Genomic DNA, 21,652 nt, shown 5'->3' on the forward strand with positions numbered 1-21,652 from the left:
CCCGTTGCCTAGGCAACAGGCTCCCGGCAGCCCCTGCGGCCGGGAGTCCATCCCGCCTCCTCCGGGTTGGCGGGGCTGAGGAGTCCTGAGGGGCTGCCGCGGGAGGTGAGTTCGGGAGCGTGCTGGTGGGTGCTGGACGCCTCCGACGTCCCCGACGCCGCCCCTCGCCTTTCCTCCCCCTGGCAGGGCCGCCTTTCCTTGTCTCAGCCCCTCAGAGTCTCCACAGCCGTGTTGCCGTCCCCCTGGCAGCCACCGCACGCGGCGCGTCTGTCAGCCCGCGTCTGTGCAGAGCACCGGGCGCCGCAGCGTTCGCACACCGCCCGGGGCCGCCACGGCGCCCCAGCTCCCCTCGCTCCTCCCCTCCTGCCCCACCCTGCATCCCTCTCGCGGCGGGCTCCAGGCTCCTCAGCCTTAAGATTGACATTGCGTTCTGTTCTGTTCCCGGATCCTCAGCTGTATCCCTTACATTCGCCCACCAGCGCCAAGCAGCTGGCTTGGGCACCCAGTAGGAGTTGAGTAAGTGTTGGTTAAATGGATACCGAATGCCTCCCTATGTGGCCTCCGAGGCGGAGTGGACAGTGAGGGTTAAAGAATGGGGTGACCCTGGAGTCAGACTCGGGGTCAGGTCACTGTGCTTCCCCTTCCTACTCGTCTACTGGAGCAAGTGTCAACTTCTAGCTTCAGCTTCGTCATCCGTAAAATGATAAGTTTTTATTTCGGGATAGTGGAGGATTAAATGGGTCAGTGCACGCACAGCCAGGGTCAATAAGGGTTAGTCCTTGCTGTCACCCACCCGGCTCTGTGGGCTTCGCTGGTTTTTCGTCTAGTCCCTTAAGTCTCTGGCTTCCCATTACTTTTGTTTCCCTTCTCAACTTTACTTCTCTTTCCTGCCCTTTGTGCTTCCTTTCTTTCTCACCGATATTCAGGAATTTTCTGTTCCATTTGTTGGCAGCGTGGAAGGTGTATCGATTTGTCATCGACTGGAATGATCATTTGCAGCCAAGGTTTTAAAAACTTTCTGGAGCAGGGAGTTGTGGGAAACTCAGGTCCTAGGTGTGAACTCAGGAATTCAAAGTTGCTCTAGTTCCTTATCACCAGAGAGTCCTTGTCTTCGAAGCTGCAACACTTTTTGTACCTACTCCCACCCAGCTGTAATGCTTCTATACCTGTGGCCGTTTTGTTTGGTTTTGTAACCTGACTTACTGCCCATGTTTGTTCATTTAACGTGTAGTTTATTAGGCTTCCCCTATGCCAGCTGCTGTGCCAGGCCCTAGGGGTGTATGCTTACCCTTCACACCCAGTCACTCCCTCAGGAAGTCTTGTCCTTGAGATTTCCAACCTGAGAATCCTGAGGATGGGGAGGATGAAATGAAGTCCTCCAGGGGTTCATTGCCCACCTCCCACCCCACCTAAGTTTTAAAAATCCTATTTTATGTGAATGGGCATCTTGCCTCCATGTGTTTATTTCTGTGTACCCGCATGTGTGCAGTGCCTGCAGAGGTCAGAAGAGGGTGTCAGATCCTTGGAGGTAGTTAACTGCCATGTAGGTGCTAGGAATCGAACTCTGGTCCTCTGGAAGGGCAGCCCCTTACTGTTGAGGGCTGATCTATGTCTCCAGGCCTAAGCAGTTGCTTTGATATAGCCACATTGTCTTTCTTGATGGAAGACTGGTTCTTACTGGATTTGTTTTCAGTTTTCCTTAGGGAAGTTGTCTTTTGGGGTTGAAGAGGATCTCAATTCACAGTAGCCTTTATATAATTCAAGCAAAAGGACTGCTGGGACTTAGTGGGGAGAAGGCAAAAAGCTGAGGGCAACAGCAGATGCTTGAATTTAGAAAGGTAAAGAACAGATTAGGAGATGATTATGCTAAGAATGGGCTTTTAGGGTCAAGTATGGAGAGTTTCCCACTAGTGTTGACAAGGGAGCTTGGTAGAATCAGGAGGCAGAAATTAGGTGGTATTTTTTTTTTTGATTGTTTTGTTGTTGTTTGCCAAGATAAGATTTTTCTGTGTAGTCATAGCTGTTCTGGAACTCAGGCTGACCTTGAATTTAAAGATCCTTCCTGCTCCTGGCTGGAACTAAAGGTGTGGACCACCACACCTGGCTTGGTGGTGTTTTTTCTGAATTGTTGAAGCAGAAGCAAGTTCAGGATGCATGTTTCTCATGAATGTACCCTTTGGATCTAGTCGTAAGAGTCCCAGTGAATCTTTGCTGCCGTATTGGGGCAATGTAGCATAGTATTTGTTTTCTTTTGGGAACAGGATCTCACAATAAAGTCCAGACTGTCCACAGACTTGCTAAGGTCCTCCTGCCCCAGCCTCCTGAGTGCTTGAATTATAGGTATGCACCACCATACCTGACTCAGCACAGGGGCTTTGAGAGAGATTAATCCAACAATGTGTTGAGTGTTGATTGTATTTTAGTCCTTTAGGTGTTTGTATGTTTTTGTTGTAGTTGTCAGTTAGAGGTAGGGGTTGGCAGAATGTTGCCATGTAGACTTTGATTGGTTTGTAAACTGTCAGTGTAGGCCAAGCTGGCCTTGGATTTATAGCATTCATCCTTCCTATACTTCTGTGTCCTAGGATTACAAGCTCTTTTAGGGGACCAGCAGGACACCTTGCATCCTGGGGGCTTGAGTCCCATCCTGGTGCCCATGTAAAGATGGACAGAAAACTGACTCCAGTGTTGTCTTCTGGCTGCCACGTGCGTGTCATGGTGCGCACACACTTATACATCTATATCACACACACATTAGTAACAAATAAATAGAAATGTAAAATTTGCACCTGGAGCAGAGAGTATAGATGGAGATGACGTTAGATGTGGACCTTTGTTCAGATGTCTGGTTTCTCTTTGTTTGTTTGTTTGCTTTGTTTTGTTGTTCAAGACAGGGTTTCTTTGTATAGCCTTGGTTATCCTGTAACTTGCTGTGTACACCAGGCTGGCTTTGAACTTAGAGATCCTCCTGGTTTCTGTTTCCTGATTGCTGGGATTCAAGGCCTGAGCCGCCACTGCCAGGTTAAAATGTCTGGTTTCAGTACTTGGGTTGGGCTTAACTTGTGGACACTTGGCTAGCCAGCAGGTGTGGAAGCAGGGAAGAGACAGCATTTCATCCATGAGGTGAATTATTCCCTGCCCCTTTGCATTCTGCCGTAAAATAGTCCATCAGCTGGGCATGGTGTTGTATGTGTGTACTCGTGCCACTCATGGAACTGAGCAAGAAGATCCCCAGGAGTTCCAGGCCAGCCAAAGCTACAGTGTGAGGCTGTCTCAGATGAATATAACTTAAAAGCCCAAATAAGGATAGATTGTAAGGGCCAGATGTGCTTACACTAAGTAATTTCTGACTGAATTTACAAACTTACACATATAAGTAACAATTCTAATTAAAGAGTAAAAAAGGGGGATAGAGGTGTGGCAGGCATGAAAGTCTGTGCCTGTAATCTCAGCACTTAGAAGTTTGAGGACCTTGGGCCAGACTGACTGTGCAGGAATACTACTTGTTATTTTGTATTGAGTTTGGAGAAGGTCCTTGGGACATAAATGCTATCAGAGCCCGTGGTGACATGTGACCATTGTATTGCTGGGTGCATAGTTTGGGTTCTAGGTTACTCCGAGCTTTAGTTTTGGGAAATGCTCATTAAAATGATGGCTGGATATAGTCTATCTTTCATGTTTATGGAATTGTTGGGGCATGGGGAGGGAAACCATGACTTTTATAAAGGATTTATTTTATGTGTGTAGTGGTTTTGTGTGTCACCTGTATGTAGGTACCTATGGAGGCCAGAAGAGGGTGTCAGAGTTACAAGAGTTCCAAGAAATTGTGAGCTACCAGAAGTGGGTATTGAACTCAGGTCCTCTGGAAAGAGTAGCAAGCACTTTTAACCATTTATCTGTCTCTCTAGCCCACAACTTCTGTTTTTAACTCAACTTTTGAATTTTTAACTGAAACACTTGTAGCCAAAGAATCATTGCTTATATATTTTTAATTTTATTTATATGCATATATGTGCCTTGTCTTTATGTGTACCATGCATGTTCAATGCCTGCAGAGACCAGAAGAAAGCATTAGGTCCCTTGGCACTGGAAGTTATCAGGCGGTTGTGAGCTGTTCTGTGGGGTGGGTGCTGAGAACCAAATCCATGTGCTATGGAAGAGCAATAAGTGTTCTCAACTGCTGAGCCATCTCTTCAACCCTCGCATTATTTATCCTAAACACTGGACAAAAGGGTTGAGCTATCCCACAGTAGTAGACCTCTTCCCTAGCAAGAATGAGAGCAGAGAGAACAGAAGCGGGGAGGGGCAGAGGAAGGGAATTGTATCAAGATTATTCTTTTGCAATAAGACTAGAAGTTAGCATTTTATTTATTCATTCAACAGATATTTATGGACAGGTACTCTGTGCTAAGAGAGAACTGGCTTTCCTTCTCACAGAAGAGGTTATTTAGCAGGTGAAGACTCTGAGGCTGTGGTGAGTGAGAGTCATGATGGGCATGACAGACAGATGGAGAGGGAAGGAAGCTTGGACACTCATACGTCATCTGGCCTGGAGAGGCTTCTGGAGTGATAATGTTCCTGCTGCAGCCCCAGAATGAAAAGAAGCCACATCTGTAGAAGGAGATCCTTCTGAGTAGAGGGGACAGTGCATTGTGAAGCCTGAGTGTGGAGAAGGGGCCTTGGCCTTAGTGTGTGGAGTGTACATGAAGGTGAGCAAGAGGGAGGAGCTGTGGTAAGCACCAGGGTTTCAGCCTGGACAGCACTCAGTCTGGCTTTGGTGCTGCCTTACTCCTGGGCAGTATTATTACGTCACCACAACTACAGGTGTGCGCGTATTCTCCTAACCATTGTCAGGTGGGTAAACGGCAGCCTGGAGCCATTCCATAATCCCCAGGGCCCACAGCTGCTCTTAGGATAGCTCTGGGATTCAGCCCCAGTCCTTTCCCTCTGCCGCCATTGCCACTGCAGTGAGCAGCTGTTCTACGGCAGAAAGCCTCAGTTTAGTTCATGGCAGTGGGTCTGAACCTGAGGTAGGCCAGTGTGCCTTCAAACTTTTATAAAAACTGGGCAGGCTATGGATGCAGAAATACTAGTCAGAGTGTTCATTAAGTCTAAGTCGTTTTCCTCAAATGTGTCACAAATAGGGAGGCCGCAGCTCTTGATTTCTCAGCCTTCTCCTGTGGGCTCGTTTTCTTGCAGTCAGCTTCAGCCCTTTCCCTATGTGACTCCTGGGTGGAAGGCACAGACCTGGTGCTGAGGGAGCCAGAACCACACCTAGTGCTGTGACTTACCGACCTTCCATGTCCTTTGGAAAAACATGTTTAAAGTGAAAATCATGACAGCTATGGAAAACAGTTTGATAATGCATTTTAATATTTTCACTTCTCAAAACCCTTGTTAGTATTGCTAATTCACTCCCACTGGACTAGCCTTTTTCAACCTTTTAAATGTTTCCAAGGGTCTGGAGAATGGCTCAGTGGGTAAGAGCACTGCTGCTCTATTGGAAGACTTGAGTTAGGTTCCCAGCACCCATCTCTAGTGGTCCACAGCCTCCTGTAACTCTGAGTCCAGAGCCACTGATGCCCTCTTCTGGGCTTCAATGGCACTTGCAACATAAATAAAAATTAAACACAAGGTCTGGAGAGATGTCTCAGTAGCTAAAAGTACTTGTTGCCCTTGCAGAGGACCTGAGCTTGAGTTCCAGCATATGGTGGCTCATAACCGTCTGTAATTTCAGTTCCAGGGGATCTAATACCTCCTTCTCGCCTCTGCAGGCACCAGGTACACATGGTACACAGACATAAATGCAGGCAAAATGCCCATCGGATGATGATGATGATGATGATGATGATGATGATGATGATGATTTTTTTTTTTTTTTTTTTTTTTTCGGAGCTGGGGACCGAACCCAGGGCCTTGCACTTGCTAGGCAAGCGCTCTACCGCTGAGCTAAATCCCCATGATGATAAATTTTTAAAAATAAAAACTGTTTCCAAGAATGTGCTTGGGAGGCTGGAGAGATGGCTCAGTGGTTAAGAGCAGTGACTGCTCTTCTAGAGGTCCTGAGTTCAATTCCCAGCAACCACATGGTGGCTCACAACCATCTATAAGGGGATCCGATGCCTTCTTCCAGTGTGTCTGAAGACAGCTACAGTGTACTCATATAAATAAAAATAAATCTTAAAAAAAAAAGAATGTGCTCAGATATATGTCTGTGCTTTTTGTGATGGTAAAACTGAACATTTAAAAGAGAATTTTAGGGGTTGGGGATTTGGCTCAGTGGTAGAGCGCTTGCCTAGCAAACCGCAAGGTCCTGGGTTCGGTCCCCAGCTCCGAAGGAAAAAAAAAAATAAAAGAGAATTTTAGTGATCTATGTAATGCGTTCTTGGCTTTTTTTTTTGTTTTGTTTGTGTGTGTGTGTGTGTGTGTGTGTGTGTGTGTGTGTGTGTGTGTTTGAGCCAGTGCCCACCATGTAGCCCAGGCTGGTCTGAAGCTCACTCTACAGTCCTCAGTGGCCTCTAACTGGGAAGCCTCCCAAGTGCTGGGCTCTCATAACTGCAGCATTCCTCCTGCTCCTGCTCCTTTGTTTTTAGAGCCCTGTGCTCTGCAGTGGTCTCCCTGCTTTGAAAGGTGATGGCCAGTGGCTAGCTGGCTTTGTCTGCCAGCCATGCCTTCTGCATTTGATTGGATCCTGTGGATTTGTCCACTTTTCTAGGGTGCTTGTGTAGTCTGATTTAGAGAACAGGCATCTCCTAGTCAAAGCTGTGGGGTCCTTGTCAGGCTATAAATTTGTGATGTGCTAGTGTTTAGACAGTTCAGTTCTCATAGTTTAGATTTCTGTTGTATTAGTTCTGTGACTTGGACAGATTTCTGAGCCTTCCAGAGCTTTGGCTTCTGCTAAAAGAATATGTTTCAGTTAGATCCCTAACAATCAAGGATAGAGTTACAGTTATCTACAGTGGACCTCTACTGTATTGGCTGTTACCATGTGTGAACACTGGGTAATTATATCCATGCTTTCCCAGCCTTGAGCAAAAGCTATTGGGTACTGTTCCATTCCTGTCACTCCTTTCTTCTCTGTTATCCTTTCTCATTATTCATTCATCTGCTCAGTGCACACCTGTCCAGTGCCAGATGCCCTAAGGAGTAAGTGAGGCAGTGTGGCCTCTTCTCTTACAGGACTTATAGACCTGTCTGTCTGTGTTTGTACACATGTATGTATGCATGTGCTTCCATGTTCGGAAAGTCTAAAGAAATGTAGACAAAACAAGCAGGTGGCATGATAGGACTGCTGTGCTGGGGTGGGTGGGTAGGGGAGGTCTTGTGTAGGACGTGCATTTTAACAGAAGCCTATTTGTGGAGACCCTTCTTTGTAGCAAAAGCTGAATGGTAGAGAGATCATTCAAGATGCTCAGGTGAGAATGGGTTTGATGAAACTAATCAGAAGAAGACTAAGAACTCAGTCACTCAAGCGTAGAGTATTAGAGAACTCACAGTTCAAAGGGATAGTGAATTGAGCATCCCAAGAAGTTACTAAACAAGGCTCAGAAGGCCTCGTGGAACCTGCGGCTAATTTTATATCAACTTGACATAGCTATAGTTACTGGAGAGGAGAGAATCTCAACTGAGAAGATGCCTCCATAAGATCAGGTTGTACATGGGCCTGTAAGACACTAATTTTCTTAGTGATTGTTGGGAGAGGCCTTGCCTGTTGTGGGTGTTCTGGGTTGCGAAGGCCATGAAGAGGAAGCCAGTAAGCATCAATCTACTTTTGCTTCTGCATCAGCTCCTGCCTCCAGGTTCCTGTCCTGCTTGAGTTCCTGTCCTGACTTCCTTGAGTGATGAACACCAATATAGAAGTGCAAAGCAGATGGGTCTTTTCCTCTCCAGTTTGCTTTGGTCATAGAGTTTCATTTCAGTAGTAATAACCCTAACTAGGTGTAAACAATGCCTCCAGGTTGGATCAGACAGACTTTCGATGTGTACCTGTTGGTTATATCAGAGCTATGGTCCAGGGCTGTGGACTAAGGGTTCAGATTGAGATTCAAGGCTCAGCCCTGTGGTCCCCACTGGGTCTCACTTCAGTGCTTTCTTTTGAAAGTTGAGGAAAAGGCCACCTACATCTAGGGCAGAGTAAGGCTTAAATGAGTGAGTGAACTTTGTTGAGCACAAGGTGCTGGTGAGGATAGAGTATCTTGATTTAGTTCATGGAGGGGCAGGTGGGAGCTGCATGGTGACTGGGTTCCAGGTAGCTGTGGGGACCTGCTTTTTCACCAGACATTAATGGGAGGATTCATTTTTCTAGACTGGGCTTATTGTTCTGATACAGGCTTTCTCCTGTGTCTTTATCAGACAGGTGGACTATATTATTGGATGTTTACAGTAGAGTCTTTTACAGACTTTCTATTGGCTGGCAGTGGTCATAAGTGATTTTGGAACCATGTTTTTTTCTTTATTAAGAAAAGTTGGAGGGGGCTGGAGAGATAGCTCAGCAGTTAAGAGCACTGACTGCTCTTCCAGAGGTCCTGAGTTCAATTCCCAGCAACCACATGGTGGCTCACAACCATTTGTAATGGGATCTGATGCCCTCTTCTGGTGTGTCTGAGGACAGTGACAATGTAGTGATACATAAAATAAATAAATTTTAAAAAAGAAAGAAAGAAAACTTGGAGATTGTTTTGAGAGTGTTTTCACTGTAGCCCAGGCTAAATTTGAACTTAGAGCAATGTTTTTGCTGCAGTCCCTTGAATGCTGGGATTACAAGCATTCCTCTACCTAAGAAGATTCAAAATGAACTTAGGCATGATTCTTTGACCATTAGGCCAGAGAGAGAAGTGCTTTGGAAAAGGACAGCGCGGTGGTCGTCTTCTCAAGAGAGACCTGCTCCTGGCTCACTTCTAGTCACACTAATCCTGCATTTTCTCAAGGAAACCCAGGGTTAATTCCTGTCGTTTTATGTCTCTTTTTTGTTGCATTGACCTTTATGGCTAGAACATAAGCTCCTTGAAAAGAATTGTGCTTTCAGCTCTTCTGTTTGACCCCAGCGTTGTGGGAGCTAGTCTTAACTGAAGTGCATTTGAAATTCAAATGCTGAAGCAACCTCACTTCTCACTCACTTTCTCTGCTTAAGCTCCAACTAGAGTTCCTTTCTAAAGGTTTATTTTCATTTTCATTGTTATTTTACTATTATTATTTGTATGTATGGGTTTTACCTGCATGTAGGTCTGTATATGCTTTGCCCACAGAGGCTAAAAGAGGCCTTCAATCTGCTGGGACTGGGGTCACAGATAGTTTGAGCCGTAATGTGGGTGCTGGGGATTAAATCTGGGGCCTCTGGAAGATCAGTCAGTGCTCTTAACCACTGAGTCATTTCCATCATCCCACTTTATTTTATTTTAACTTTCATGTGTATGCCCATGTCTGGATGGGAGTATGTGCATGTGAGCGCAGTGTGGGAGCTGGAGTTCCAGGAGGTCGTGGGCTGTCTGACATGGGGAGTATCCTGCAAAAGCAGGACATGCTTTTAACCATTGAGCTGTCTCCTCAGCCCCTCCAGCTATGATTTTTATTTGCCTGAGAATACCATGTTCCCACTATAAACATTATTATTTTTTGGCATGAGTAGACCTGAAAGAGTTACACTGCTGTATTCTGTAGCCCGTAGGTTTCCCTAGATGACGAATAAGCATTCATACTGTCTGGAGAACATCTGCGGAAACCTTGACCATGGCATCGGTGTCAGAGCCTGTAACGTTCCGAGAATTCTGCCCTTTGTACTATCTCCTCAACGCCATTCCCACAAAGATCCAGAGAGGCTTTCGCTCCATTGTGGTCTACCTCACAGCCCTGGACACCAACGGGGACTACATCGCAGTGGGCAGCAGCATCGGCATGCTCTACCTGTACTGCCGGCACCTCAACCAGATGAAGAAGTACAACTTCGAAGTACGTCTTGCTTTTCTTTGCATCTGACGATGTCCCAGCTATAGCTGCTCTTTCTACTGCTGGGGCTCTAACTGTTCAACATGGGGTACTTTACCTTTGACTTGCTAGACTCCAGCCTCGTACCTCACTCAAACAATGCATGGCTATCATTTCCAGCTAAGTATAATATAATTTAATCAGTACCTGTATCTTACTAAGTATATAGCTTTAATCTTTGTCAATTTTTTTTTCCCCGAGACAGCATTTTTTTGTATAACCATCTTGGCTGGCCTGGAACTCACTTTGTAGATCAGGCTAGCCTCAAACTCACAGAGATTCATTTGCCTGTGCTTCCTGATTGCTGGGATTATAGACGTGTTCCATCATACCAGGCCATAGCTTTAACCTTAAAGACAAAACAAAAAACCCTCACTAAGTATATAGCTCAGGCTAGCCTGTAACTCATGATCCTTATGGCTTAGTCTCCCAAGCATGAAGATTTCAGGCACTTGAAGCTTTGCCTGGTGAATGTGTTGTTTTTTATGATACTAAGTTTGGTTTCTACCAGGCAATCTTGTAGCACTCTATTGTGTCTGGTTGGAGGGCTTTGGAGGACTAAGAAAAAGCTTTGTGTTTAGAGTATAAAACTCTTGTTTTAATCAATATGAGTATTATAATTTTGACCTAAAATTGGTTTTTAAAAACTAACAAATCTCTGCTTTTGTAATATTTTTTATTTTAAATTACATTTGTCTATTTACTTATTTATTTTCCTGTGTGTGTGTGTGTGTGTGTGTGTGTGTGTGTGTGTGTGTGTGTGTATGTGTGTGAGTGGAGGTCAGAGAACCATCCAGGGGTCCGTCCTCTTCTTCCCCCATGTGCGTCCAGGGGATTGAACTCATGTTTCCAGGCTTGCTGAGAAGTCCCTTGACCTATCATGCTACCTCACCAGCACCCCCTTTTTCTGAGGTCCCTGAGACTAAACCCAGGGCCTTACACATGCTAGGTAAGCACTCTACCACTGAACTATATCTCCAGCTTTCTGTGTTTATTTACAAATAACAAAATGATTAGCATTCGTGTGGTCTATGCTACAGCAGGTACTGTTGGAAACCTTATCTGTACGAACTCATTTAATCTTCACATTTTATCTAACCCTGTGAGGTAGGTGCAGTTATCATCTACATTTGTCAGGGAGACACTGAAGCACCGAGCATGTAAGACATTTACCTGCAGTTGGGCACTTAATAAATAGTAGCACTAGCATTTGAACTTGGACTGAGTATCTGGTCTATATTAATATATTTTGTTTGAAAGTCCCCAAGTTCAAGACCAACCAACACAAGACCTTTCTCAAAACAAACAAAATGCCCAAGGATTGCCCTGCCCTGAAATGTCTGTTATAAGTAAGGTTGAGCTGGGCGTTGTGGCTCACACCTGGAATTCCAGCACTTGAGGACCTAGAGAGGCAGACTGCTGTGATTTTAAGGTTAACCTGGGCTACAGAGTGAGAGCCTCTCTCAAAAACAAAAATGAAAACAACCCAAGGTAAATCAATCACTCTTTCTTTCTCTCTCTCTCTCTCTCTCTCTCTCTCTCTCTCTCTCTGTCACACACACACACAGAGTTAAATATGTATGTATTGTAACCTCCTAACAGTTTTAAAATATCTACATATATTAGTAGTTACATCAAGTGTCAATAATTCAAACATACCTAACAGAAATTATCGGATCAGATTTTTAAAAAAAACAGGTGCAGAAGCATATGCCTGTTACCTACCTCAGTGTGTGTGTGTGTGTGTGTGTGTGTGTGTGTGTGTGTGTGTGTGTGTGTGAGTGTGTGTGTGTGAGAGAGAGAGAGAAAGAGAGAGAGAGAGAAAGAGAGATGCCTGAAGCTCATTGGCCAGCAGCTAGCCAAAATGATGAGGTTCAGTTTCAGTGAGAAACTCTGCTGAAAACAAAGATGGTGAGCTGTCAGAATAGTGGAAGGAGAGAACCAGTTTCCACAGTGGTCCTTGGACCTCCATTTGTAAACCATGGGATGTGCTCATGTGTACACACACAAAATAAGTCAATAAAAAACAATTTTTAAAGACACATGCACACACATGTATGCATACCCATATGCAGTCATCTACAGGTACATACACCACACACAACACAACACAACACAACACATACATACATACATACATACCAAACAAAAAAGGTGTAATAAATACAGCATTAGTCAGAAATTCAATTCAAATGTAATGATACAAGCAAGTTAAAAGTAAGAAGATAGGTAAAGTGCTTGCTACGCCAGCAGAAGAATCTGGGTTCAGGTCTACTTCACTACACTTAAAAAGCCTCTAATCCAGCTCTCGAGGCAGCCATGGAAGGATCTGGGGCCGGCCAGTCTTGCTGAAAAGGTGAGCTCCAGGTTTAGCTGGAGACCCTGCCTTAGAAAATAAGTTAAGGCGTGGGGGCTAGTTTGACATTAATTTCATGTAAGTTAGAGTCATTTTGAAAGAAGGAGCCTCAACTGAGCAAATGCACCCACTAGTTTGGCTTGTGCGTAAGCTCGCAGTGCATTTCTAGATTGATGATTGATGGTCCTGGCTCACTGTATGCAGTGCCACCGGTTGACTTACAGTAGTCCTAAGTGCTATCAAAGTAGACCAAGCAAGTCATCTCGAGGAGCAAGTTAGCGAGCAGTGATCCTCCATGACTTCTGCACAACGTCCTGCCTCCAGGTTTCTGCCTTGTTTACCTACCTGACTTCTCGTCACGATGGACAGTAATAGAGACGTGTAAACTGAAATAGATCTTTCCTTCCCTCAGTTGCTTTGGTCATGGTTTTTTATCAGAGCAACAGAAACCCTAGACAGAGGACAGAAGAACCTGATTTTAGAGAAAGATGGGGGGGAAAGATGGAAGCGGGCACTGTGATGGTGGCACATGGAAGCGGGCACTGTGATGGTGGCACATGGAAGCTGGCACTGTGATGGTGGCACATGGAAGCGGGCACTGTGATGGTGGCACATGGCTGTAACCCCAGCACCTGGGAGACGGAAACAAAAGGATCAGAATTCAAGGCCAGCTTTGACTACAATAGCAAGTTCCAGGCTTGCCTAAGCTACATGAGACAAGAAAAAATAGTAAAAAGATACACCAGATGTGTAACTACTAATCAGTAGAAAGTAGATCTGTCAATATCAAGATTGTCTTCTAAGCAAAGTGGTAACGGGTAAAAAGATGTTACATAATAGCAGGGTCGGCTCACAAAGAAGACAGGAGTCTTAAGTGCGTCTTTCTCTAATAGCTTCATCATATGGGAAGGAAGAAAGATAACAAATTGATATTTACAAGAGACTTGGAGTCTCTTGGTAATAAAAGTAGGAGCTAGAAAAACGAGAGTATATGAGAACTGAGTACTTACTGTTAGCCAGCTTCATCCAGTCGACATTTACAGTGATGAATACCCATTAAAAACAAAAATAACCAACCAACCAACCAACCAACCAACCAAAAACCAACAATCTCACTCTGTGTCTTGCCTAGTCTGGCACTCAGTATTTAGACAAGCTGCCATTACTCACAGAGGTCAGCATGCCTATGTCTCCAAGGGCTTAGATTAAGGGAGCACTGTCATTCCAACTGGATACGCATTTACAGATACATAAGGGACATTCACCAAGTTATGAGTCATAAAGTGCCTCCACAAGTTCAAGTTGAACTACACCTTTTGCTTTTTCATTGAAATATAATTTATATAAAGAATAAACAACTTGATACATATATATACCCCATCCCTGGGTAGTCACCTAGGTCAGATAAAAAAAACATGTACAGAGGCCAGAAGAGAACATCGGTCTCCTCTCCCCGTCTCTCCTATAATACTGCCTTGAGACAGGGTCTATTACTGAGCTGAAAACTGCCATTTGCCTAGGCTAGCTGACCCACTGAGGTTCCAGATCATCTGTGTCGCTGGGGTTACAGGTACACATAGACATCCGCCTTTTTAAATATGGATGCTGGGGACTTGAACTCAGGTCCTCATGTTTGCACAGCAAACATTCTTAGTCACTGAGCCATCTCCTCAACCCCTTGAAATAGCATCCTTTAAAATGAAGCCATGTTCCTAAAGAGGGGTGTAGATCTTTAATGTGGTGACTCTAGCGACCATGTACTTTCGAAAGTAGTACCTTTGGAATTCGGCGCCCCAACTCCAAAGTTGTTGGGAAGGGGCAGATGGAAACACAAGAATTTCTTCTTACTTTCTGTCAAAATCATGAAGAAAATGTTACAAGGTGCTAATAACAAGTACAAAAATGTTACCAATTTGTTAAATACATGACTAGGACATGTGTAAGCACAGACCACACAGATGAAGACAGCCCAGAGTTTCTAACCATCTAATTTGATGGTATACACACAGTGCCTCTTTGCTTAGTCTTCAGCTTGTTGTAACGTCATGAACTTGCCTTCAGGAGGAAGCATGGTGTGCTACCCAAGAGGGATTCCTAGCTCTCAGCCCAACTCTGTCTCCATGCTTGCTCTCCCAGCACATCAGCCAGCAGGTATCTCTGGAGTCAGTATTCTTTCTCATGCCCAGTCCTAGGGCTGTGTAGAAAACACTGGGCAGTTTCTGCCCTTGTGGAAGAACTCCCAGCCTAAAGGAAGGATCAGAAAAGTAAGAGAAGTAAGCTAAGTTTAAAAAATCAAGCAAATGAAGCAGAATAAACCAGACAAGGGCTGATAGGTGCCAAGAGAGGTGGTAACAGTTAGCAGAAAGTTCAGGGAACATCTTGCTGAGAACATGACACTTTAAGATTTTATGAGCATGCCCAGCACAGTATGGTGATCCTCCTAGAATGGCCCATGGATTAGGAAGGCCCTGACCCTACACGTGTCCATCCTGGTTTTCAATTGGAAGAGTCGGGGTTCATAGAGTGATGATTGTTGTATTAACTTTAATCTGGTAGTTTCTGAAATGATGCAGAAATTTGTGTCTCCTTGCAGCTAAAGGTGCGCTTTCCCCATGTCTCCCCTTGCCTTTCCTGTGGATGTAGCTCCTTGATCTGGTGATAGCCCATGCCTGTGCTGTCTGCTCATTGATACATTGGTAGTGTTGCAACATGGAGGCCCCACATGTCCTTTCCATGCATTGCTTCCACACTTATGGCTAGGAATTTAATCTTAAAATATTTTTGGCAGTAAGAAATACATATTAGTTGAAAATGGCAGCTCTTGCCTATAATGGACACTTAGAAGTCAAAGTCAGGAAGATGATATGCATTTAAAGCCACTGTGGGCAAGTTCCAGACCAGCCTATGTTCTCTGTCTTGGTTCATTCTCATATTGGATTCCCTAGACCTGGAGTTACAGGTGCTTGTGAGCTGTCTTGTGGGTACTAGGAACTAAACGCAGTTCTGTGGAAGAGCAGCCAGTGCTCTTAACCTCTGAAGCATCCCTCCACTCTTGTAGGTCAGTTTAATTCTAAGTTTGCGTAGGAGTGCAACCTGTGAGACTTATTTTCTCCTTTTTCAGAGAGGGCCTTCTGTGGATCCTCTGTGTAGTCAAGGTTATCTTTTAATTTGTGCTCCTTCTGTACCTCCCACGTGCTGGGATCGCAGGTGCATCCACCGTGGTGTATGTGGTGCTGTGGACTAGACGCAGGCCTTCATGTGTGCCAAGCTCTCTCCCTACTGAGCTGTTTTCTCAGTCCTGATCTCCACATTTGTTTTTTCCAGACAGGGTTTCTCTGGGTAGCCCTGGCTATCCTAGACCTCACTCTGTAGACCAGGCTGGCCTCAAACTCAGAGCTGCCTGCCTCTGCCTCGTGAGTGCTGGGATTAAAGGTGTGCGCCACCGTTACCCAGCCCCACATTTGTTTTTCATGGAAATGAGCAAATTGATTTAAAATGTAGAGGAAATTATAATGACTAAAATGGTCAGGATATTAGTGACAAGAGCCAGCTAGGAGACAATGATCTCCTGGGACACATACTTACAAAGCTTCGGTAATTAAGTCATGTGGCCTTAGCACAAGCAAGGGCAGATACACAGATGACTTGCACAGAACCAAGCGGGGAGACAGCTATAGTGTATTTGCGCACTGGAGTCACTGTAGAGATATATAGGCTGACGGATCACTTGTTTGAAATATTTGAGACCACGATTGGTCCCACTTTTTGAGTTTTTGGATTTTGGACTGTTTGCATAGATTTTACTGTTTGAGAGTACTCAATCTAAAAATTCCAAAACCTGAAATGCTCTAAAACCTGTTGGACATCATGTTGGCTTTTGGCTAAGGCTGGGGTTGGGATGGCCAAGCTGTGCCACATGATAGTTTCCAATAAATGGCCGGCAACATTGGTAGGTAAGAGCATAGACGGGAAATGGAGGGGGATCCTGCTTCACTGCACACGGTGGTTTTGTCAACCCTTTAATTATTATGTTAATGTTGTGAGGTGACTGGGTTTGGAGCACTTGCCTGGCTTGTAAGAGTTAGCCCTTAACAGGGTTAGCCCTTAACAGGATGGGAAATTGATTGTTTCCTGTCACTTGACAGTTAGTATTAATGTTGGCGGTCTAGGTGTCCCTCTTTCTGAGTCGTCTGCCTTACCTAGTTCTGTTGAAGCCTGCGCTCCCTCCTTCAGCCCAGTCTACATAGCTTGTTCCATTTTGCAGTGGAGAGTTAAGGAGGTTTTCAAAGGAAGCAGAAACCTTTGACCTCCAGTTCGTTAAAAGTTGTATGAAAACTAACAGTAGTTCTTTGTTAGTATGGCAGGGAAAGAAGCAACTCTTATCTTATTTGGCCTTCTTAACCATTTCATATTCGTTTGCATTTCTGCTAAAGTTTGTTGAGCTTTGGCTCATCACAAGAAGCTTATAATGAAAGCTTTGTCCGTCCTCGCAGTTCCCAAGAGCCAGCTCACAAAGAGCACTTTCTCCTGATGTGGTTTTGTCTGTGTATAAAGGAAAAGCAGCCTGCCAAGGTGCCTGAGAAGGTGGTTGGTGCCAGCCTAATGCTTTGGTGTAGGTCCAGAAAACCAGTCCAGGTGCCTTTTAATAGAATCTTCCCTACAGTCTTGTTTTGTTTTTGAGACAAGGTCTCTCACTCTGTTGTTCAGGCTGGCTTTGACTTCTTGGCTGTGTTGGCTCAGCCTCTTGAGTACTGGGATTACCAATTTGAACATTCTTACCAGGCTTCCTTAACACTATGGATTACTAGATTTCTGTTCCAGGAGGTTTTGTTGCTAGCCAGAGGACAGCAGTATGTGGTGCAGGAAGTTAGGAATGAGGCAGGAGAGCTAACAGTAGGTTAGATCACAGGTGGCCAGAGTCATCTTTTTTTTTTTTTTTTTTTTTTTTTTTTTTTCGGGGCTGGGGACCGAACCCAGGACCTTGCGCTTCCTAGGTAAGCGCTCTACCACTGAGCCAAATCCCCAACCCCGGCCAGAGTCATCTTTAAGTAACATTGATCTGAGCAGTGGTAGCACAGGCCTTTAATCCCAATATACAAGAGACAGAGGCAAGTAGAGCTCTGTGTGTTTGAGGAAAGCCTAGTGACAGATCAAGTTCCAGGACAGCCAGGGCTACACAGAGAAATCCTGTCTCTAAATGAAACAAAACAAGAAATGGCAAGTTTGCTTAACGACGAGTGGCTGCCAACCTGAGTTCTTTCCCAAGGTCCCACATAGTGGAAGGAGAGGTCTTACTCCTGCAGGTTATCCTCTGACCTGCACACAGCATGTACAGTGCATGTGCACACATATCCCAAATAAATAAATAAATAATACAAAATAAAATAAGCAGAAGAATGTCCCCAGGTCAGACTGAGAAAGGACTGCTTTTATACCAGACAAGAGAATGTGACGAAAAAAAAAAAAAAAAAAAAAAAAAAAAAAAAAAAAAAAAAAAGAAGAAGGGAATCATTTGCTATGTCACTTGGGTAGTAGGGAAGCCATGTGCTGTGTCCATGGTTGGATGCTCTGTTGGGAGGCCTGTGCTGTAAGCAGCTCTCGTTGTGGGACAGTTCTGGCCTGATGAGTATTGGATCAGAGATTGTTCCCTGCTTGCCAAGCAATTTTCGGAAAGATACTTGCTGCCCAAGTTGATTTACTCTAGGGGTAGATACATAGGTCACCCCACTGGGCATTCTTGTTTGCATAGCCACTCATTTATTGTAAAATAACAAGATAGGTTTTTGGCTTAATCTTCAATCTTTCTAGTATGGTCAATTAGTCAGTCTCCAAGGCTGATGAAGAGCAGACACCAGAAAGATTGAGAACCAGGGTCAGGAAGGTTGAAGACAGACTTTCATGTGCTGAGTCACCATTAGAAAGTGTCCTCTTCAGTCCTCAAGGGTGCATAAACTTGAGAAAAAGTTAGGACTAACAAGGGAATATGATAAACAAGGGTCAACTTGATTGTGATTAAAGCGAGGTTCCTGTGAAGTGGGTATGTAGTCAGAGGTGCACCAGAGCCTCAGGGATGCTGACTTCAGTCTCTTTTCCAAGCAGTGTCTGTCTGATGTGTCTTCATTTATTCAAGATCACCTTTTGAGTTCAAGTGTGAAAACAGAAATTTGAACTGAGCGTGATGGCCCACACTCGAGAGGTAGAAGTGAGGGTTAACAAAGCTTAAGAATTGGAAGCCAGCCTGAGCAACATAGGCACCCTGTCTCAGTGACAGCCAAGAAGGAAACCATAAGAGATCATTTGTGTTTGCCTGGCTCTCATCCATGGACAACAACTTCACCTACCTGTCTCTCCGCCCCTGTCAGGCCTGACTGTGTCCTCCCATGACCCAGCAATACTTGAGCTATTTGATTGCAATATGTGAGAATTAGGACTGTTCTACGGATGGTTTACCTCTGCTAGTGAGCTTAGAGTCCCCCGACACACAGATCTTCAGAGTAACTGTCTGGCAGTGGGATCATTGAAGTAGAGAGCAGAACTCAAAGCTTGGTGCTGAATGGAGCAGATTATTATTAATATTATTCTTTCTCTCCCTTCCCCTTATACTAAGGCCTTGTTCATGCTATGCATGTGTTCTACCACCGAGCAAGATCCTTCCTCTCACTCTGGTAGCGCTGGGAGAAGACAGATCTCTTGAGTTCACTTGCCAGCAGAGTGATCATCTCCTAGCTTACTCTTTCTTAGGGTTAGATCACTGAGCATTACAGCCTTTGCTGCAGATGCACATCCCGGCTTCTCACTGTGTCTGCCTTGGATGTGGGGTCACTGACCAAGCCAGCTCAGTCAGTCAACAGCGCCTTGAGGTAGGGAGTGAGGATTAAAGAAAGAAAAGACAATTAGACAACATTTTAACATGACTCCAGCCAGTGCTGAGGCTGAAGCAGGTTTGCTTTTTCCCATTATGCTTTGTAACAGTCTAGGTACATGCAGAGAATAGGGTCATTTCTTAGTCAAGGACAAAGTAGTCAAACTAAGCAGTCACAGAGTCCCATAGTCACTGTGTGGAGGGGCTTATCAGGATGACTAAGATAAAAGGAACACCATACATCCCTTGGCTATGTTTACCTTGAGCTGTCTATTAGCCCAAATGGAAATATTCTTATCTGAATCCACTCCCTGGTCCTCCTAGCCCAGTGTAAATGTTCCTGCGAGTATCCTCAAAGTGGCATCAAGGGCTCCCTGCAGGTCGTTGACTATCAGTGGGATGTGCTTTTACCTTGGGGGTTGTTGGCCATTGGCTCACTGGGGTGGAGGGAACAAAAGCATCGGGTGGGGTTTGAGTGTCCATGAGTATGGTGGAAGGACTTCTGGAGACCCTTCAGTGAGACAGCTCTATTTTATTGTTTCATGGGTAGGGTATAGAAAGTTTTTTTGGGTTCTGGGCAGGAAAGGATGGTTGGTCATAACACAGTACCTAATTGTCACATTGGTGGGAAGGGCTGAGCTGTCTATGCCGGGGGTTATCTTTCCCTTACACCAAGAGAAGAAAGGGGGTAATGCACAAGTCAAACTGGAAACAGTCTAATTGACAGTGCATTGGTGGTCTGTTGGTGCAGGACTAGAAAAGCGGCAGAGGGGTAAGGTAGATGTTTGATCAAAGAGAATAGTGTCATTTTTTTTTTTTAAGATTTATTTATTTCATATATGTGAGTACACTGTAGCTGTTTTCAGATACACCAGAAGAGGGCATCAGATCCCATTTCAGATGGTTGTGAGCCACCAATGTGGTTGCTGGGAATTGAACTCTGGACAGCTAGATGATTAGTCAGTGCTCTTAACTTCTGAGCTATCTCTTCAGCCCCAAGAATAGCATCATAGAGGTCCAGATGGTTGTCATTTCTTTTGGTCAGTGTGGTGGTTTGAATATGCTTGGCCCCAGGAATGGCACTGTTTAGAGGTGTGGCCTAGTTGGAGTAGGTGTGGCTTTGTTGAGAAGCATGTCAGTGTGAGTGTGGGCTTTAAGACCCTTGTCCTAGGTGCCTGAAAGAGAGCACTAGCAGCCTTCAGATGAAGATGTAGAACTCTCAGCTCCTCCTGCTCCATGCCTGTCTGGATGCTGTCATGTTCCCACCTTGATGATAATGGACTGAACCTCTGAACCTGTGAGCCACAATTAAATGTTGTCCTTATAAGAGTTGCCTAAGTAATGGTGTCTGTTTACAGCAGTAAAACCCTAACTAAGACAGTCAGTGAAGTCACAGAGCATTTGTGGGCTCTGCAACAAGCAGGGGATGGGTGCTAGAGGCACAAAAGAAACTGTGAGAGGCAGTTTGGGTGTATGGTGGACAAGAGGAAGTCAACAGTATATTGAATATAGTGACTCCAGGATGCTGCTGATTTCATTTGGTCCTCCATTTGTTTTTTTTGTTTTTTTTGGTTTTTTTTGTTTTTGTTTTGTAAGGCAATATTACGATGAATCAACACAGGTACAAGCTGTTGAGAGATATGAAAATCGGCACTAGGGGATCTTGCAAATCTGCTTGGGTAGAACTTGCCTGTTACCCAAACACACCAGTGATCAAACCAAGGACCAGTAATATATATTATATATTGTTGTAAATTATAAAAAATAAAAGTTTTTTACCCGCTCTAGGTCCGGCACTGCAGTGCCCCAAGATATCTTTTTTTTTTTTTTTTAAAGATTTATTTATTTTTATATATAAGTACACTGTAGCTGTCTTCAGATACACCAGAAGAGGGCATCGGATCTCTTTACAGATGGTTATGAGCCACCATGTGGTTGCTGGGAATTGAACTCAGGACCTCTGGAAGAGCAGTCAGTGCTCTTAACCACTGAGCCATCTCTCCAGTCCCCGCCAAGATATCTGCTGGATATCTTTTTTTTTTTTTTTTCTTCCCCAGAGCTGGGGACCAAACCCAGGGCGTTGCGCTTGCTAGGCAAGCGCTCTACCACTGAGCTAAATCTCCAACCCCATCTGCTGGATATCTTGCCTGAAGCACACATCCCACCTCTGTAGCGGCTCCTCTGTTACCACATACTTTCCCAAACTCAATTCTCCACAAGAAAGAACACACAACACGATAACCTTTGATCCAATTGATAAGATATAATTGCCCACCTAAATATACAAAGCCCTGTACACATCCATCCCTTAAGAACATTCATAACAACCTGTACAGGTACAGCGTGGAATCTTAACATCAGCCTCCAAGTTGTCCTGTGGCTACTCTGCCAGTCTCCTCTTGTCTCTTCCTCTTCCCTCAAACTTTTCTCCCGTCTATCCTTCCTTCTTGTCCAAT

The 21,652-nt window shown here is 44.7% G+C and overlaps 1 protein-coding gene across 4 annotated transcripts in view; it reads left to right on the forward strand.

Annotated features, from left to right (window-relative positions):
- Window positions 1-3: 3 nt before the first annotated feature.
- Tecpr2 (tectonin beta-propeller repeat containing 2) overlaps window positions 4-21,652 on the forward strand; it is a 91,204-nt gene continuing 69,555 nt past the window's right edge. For 2 of the 4 annotated variants that reach the window (XM_032908473.1, XM_032908475.1), the window contains exons 1-2: window positions 4-105; window positions 9,655-9,942. In XM_032908473.1, coding sequence (XP_032764364.1) covers window positions 9,724-9,942 — 219 coding nt within the window. In that variant the 5' untranslated portion in view covers window positions 4-105; window positions 9,655-9,723. Of the gene's footprint in view, window positions 106-453; window positions 517-9,654; window positions 9,943-21,652 lie in introns of those variants that run through there. The other 2 variants (XM_032908474.1, XM_032908476.1) reach the window with 2 other exon arrangements.

This window comes from Rattus rattus, chromosome 7 (genome assembly GCF_011064425.1).
Source record: "Rattus rattus isolate New Zealand chromosome 7, Rrattus_CSIRO_v1, whole genome shotgun sequence".
Taxonomy (NCBI): Eukaryota; Metazoa; Chordata; class Mammalia; order Rodentia; family Muridae; genus Rattus; species Rattus rattus.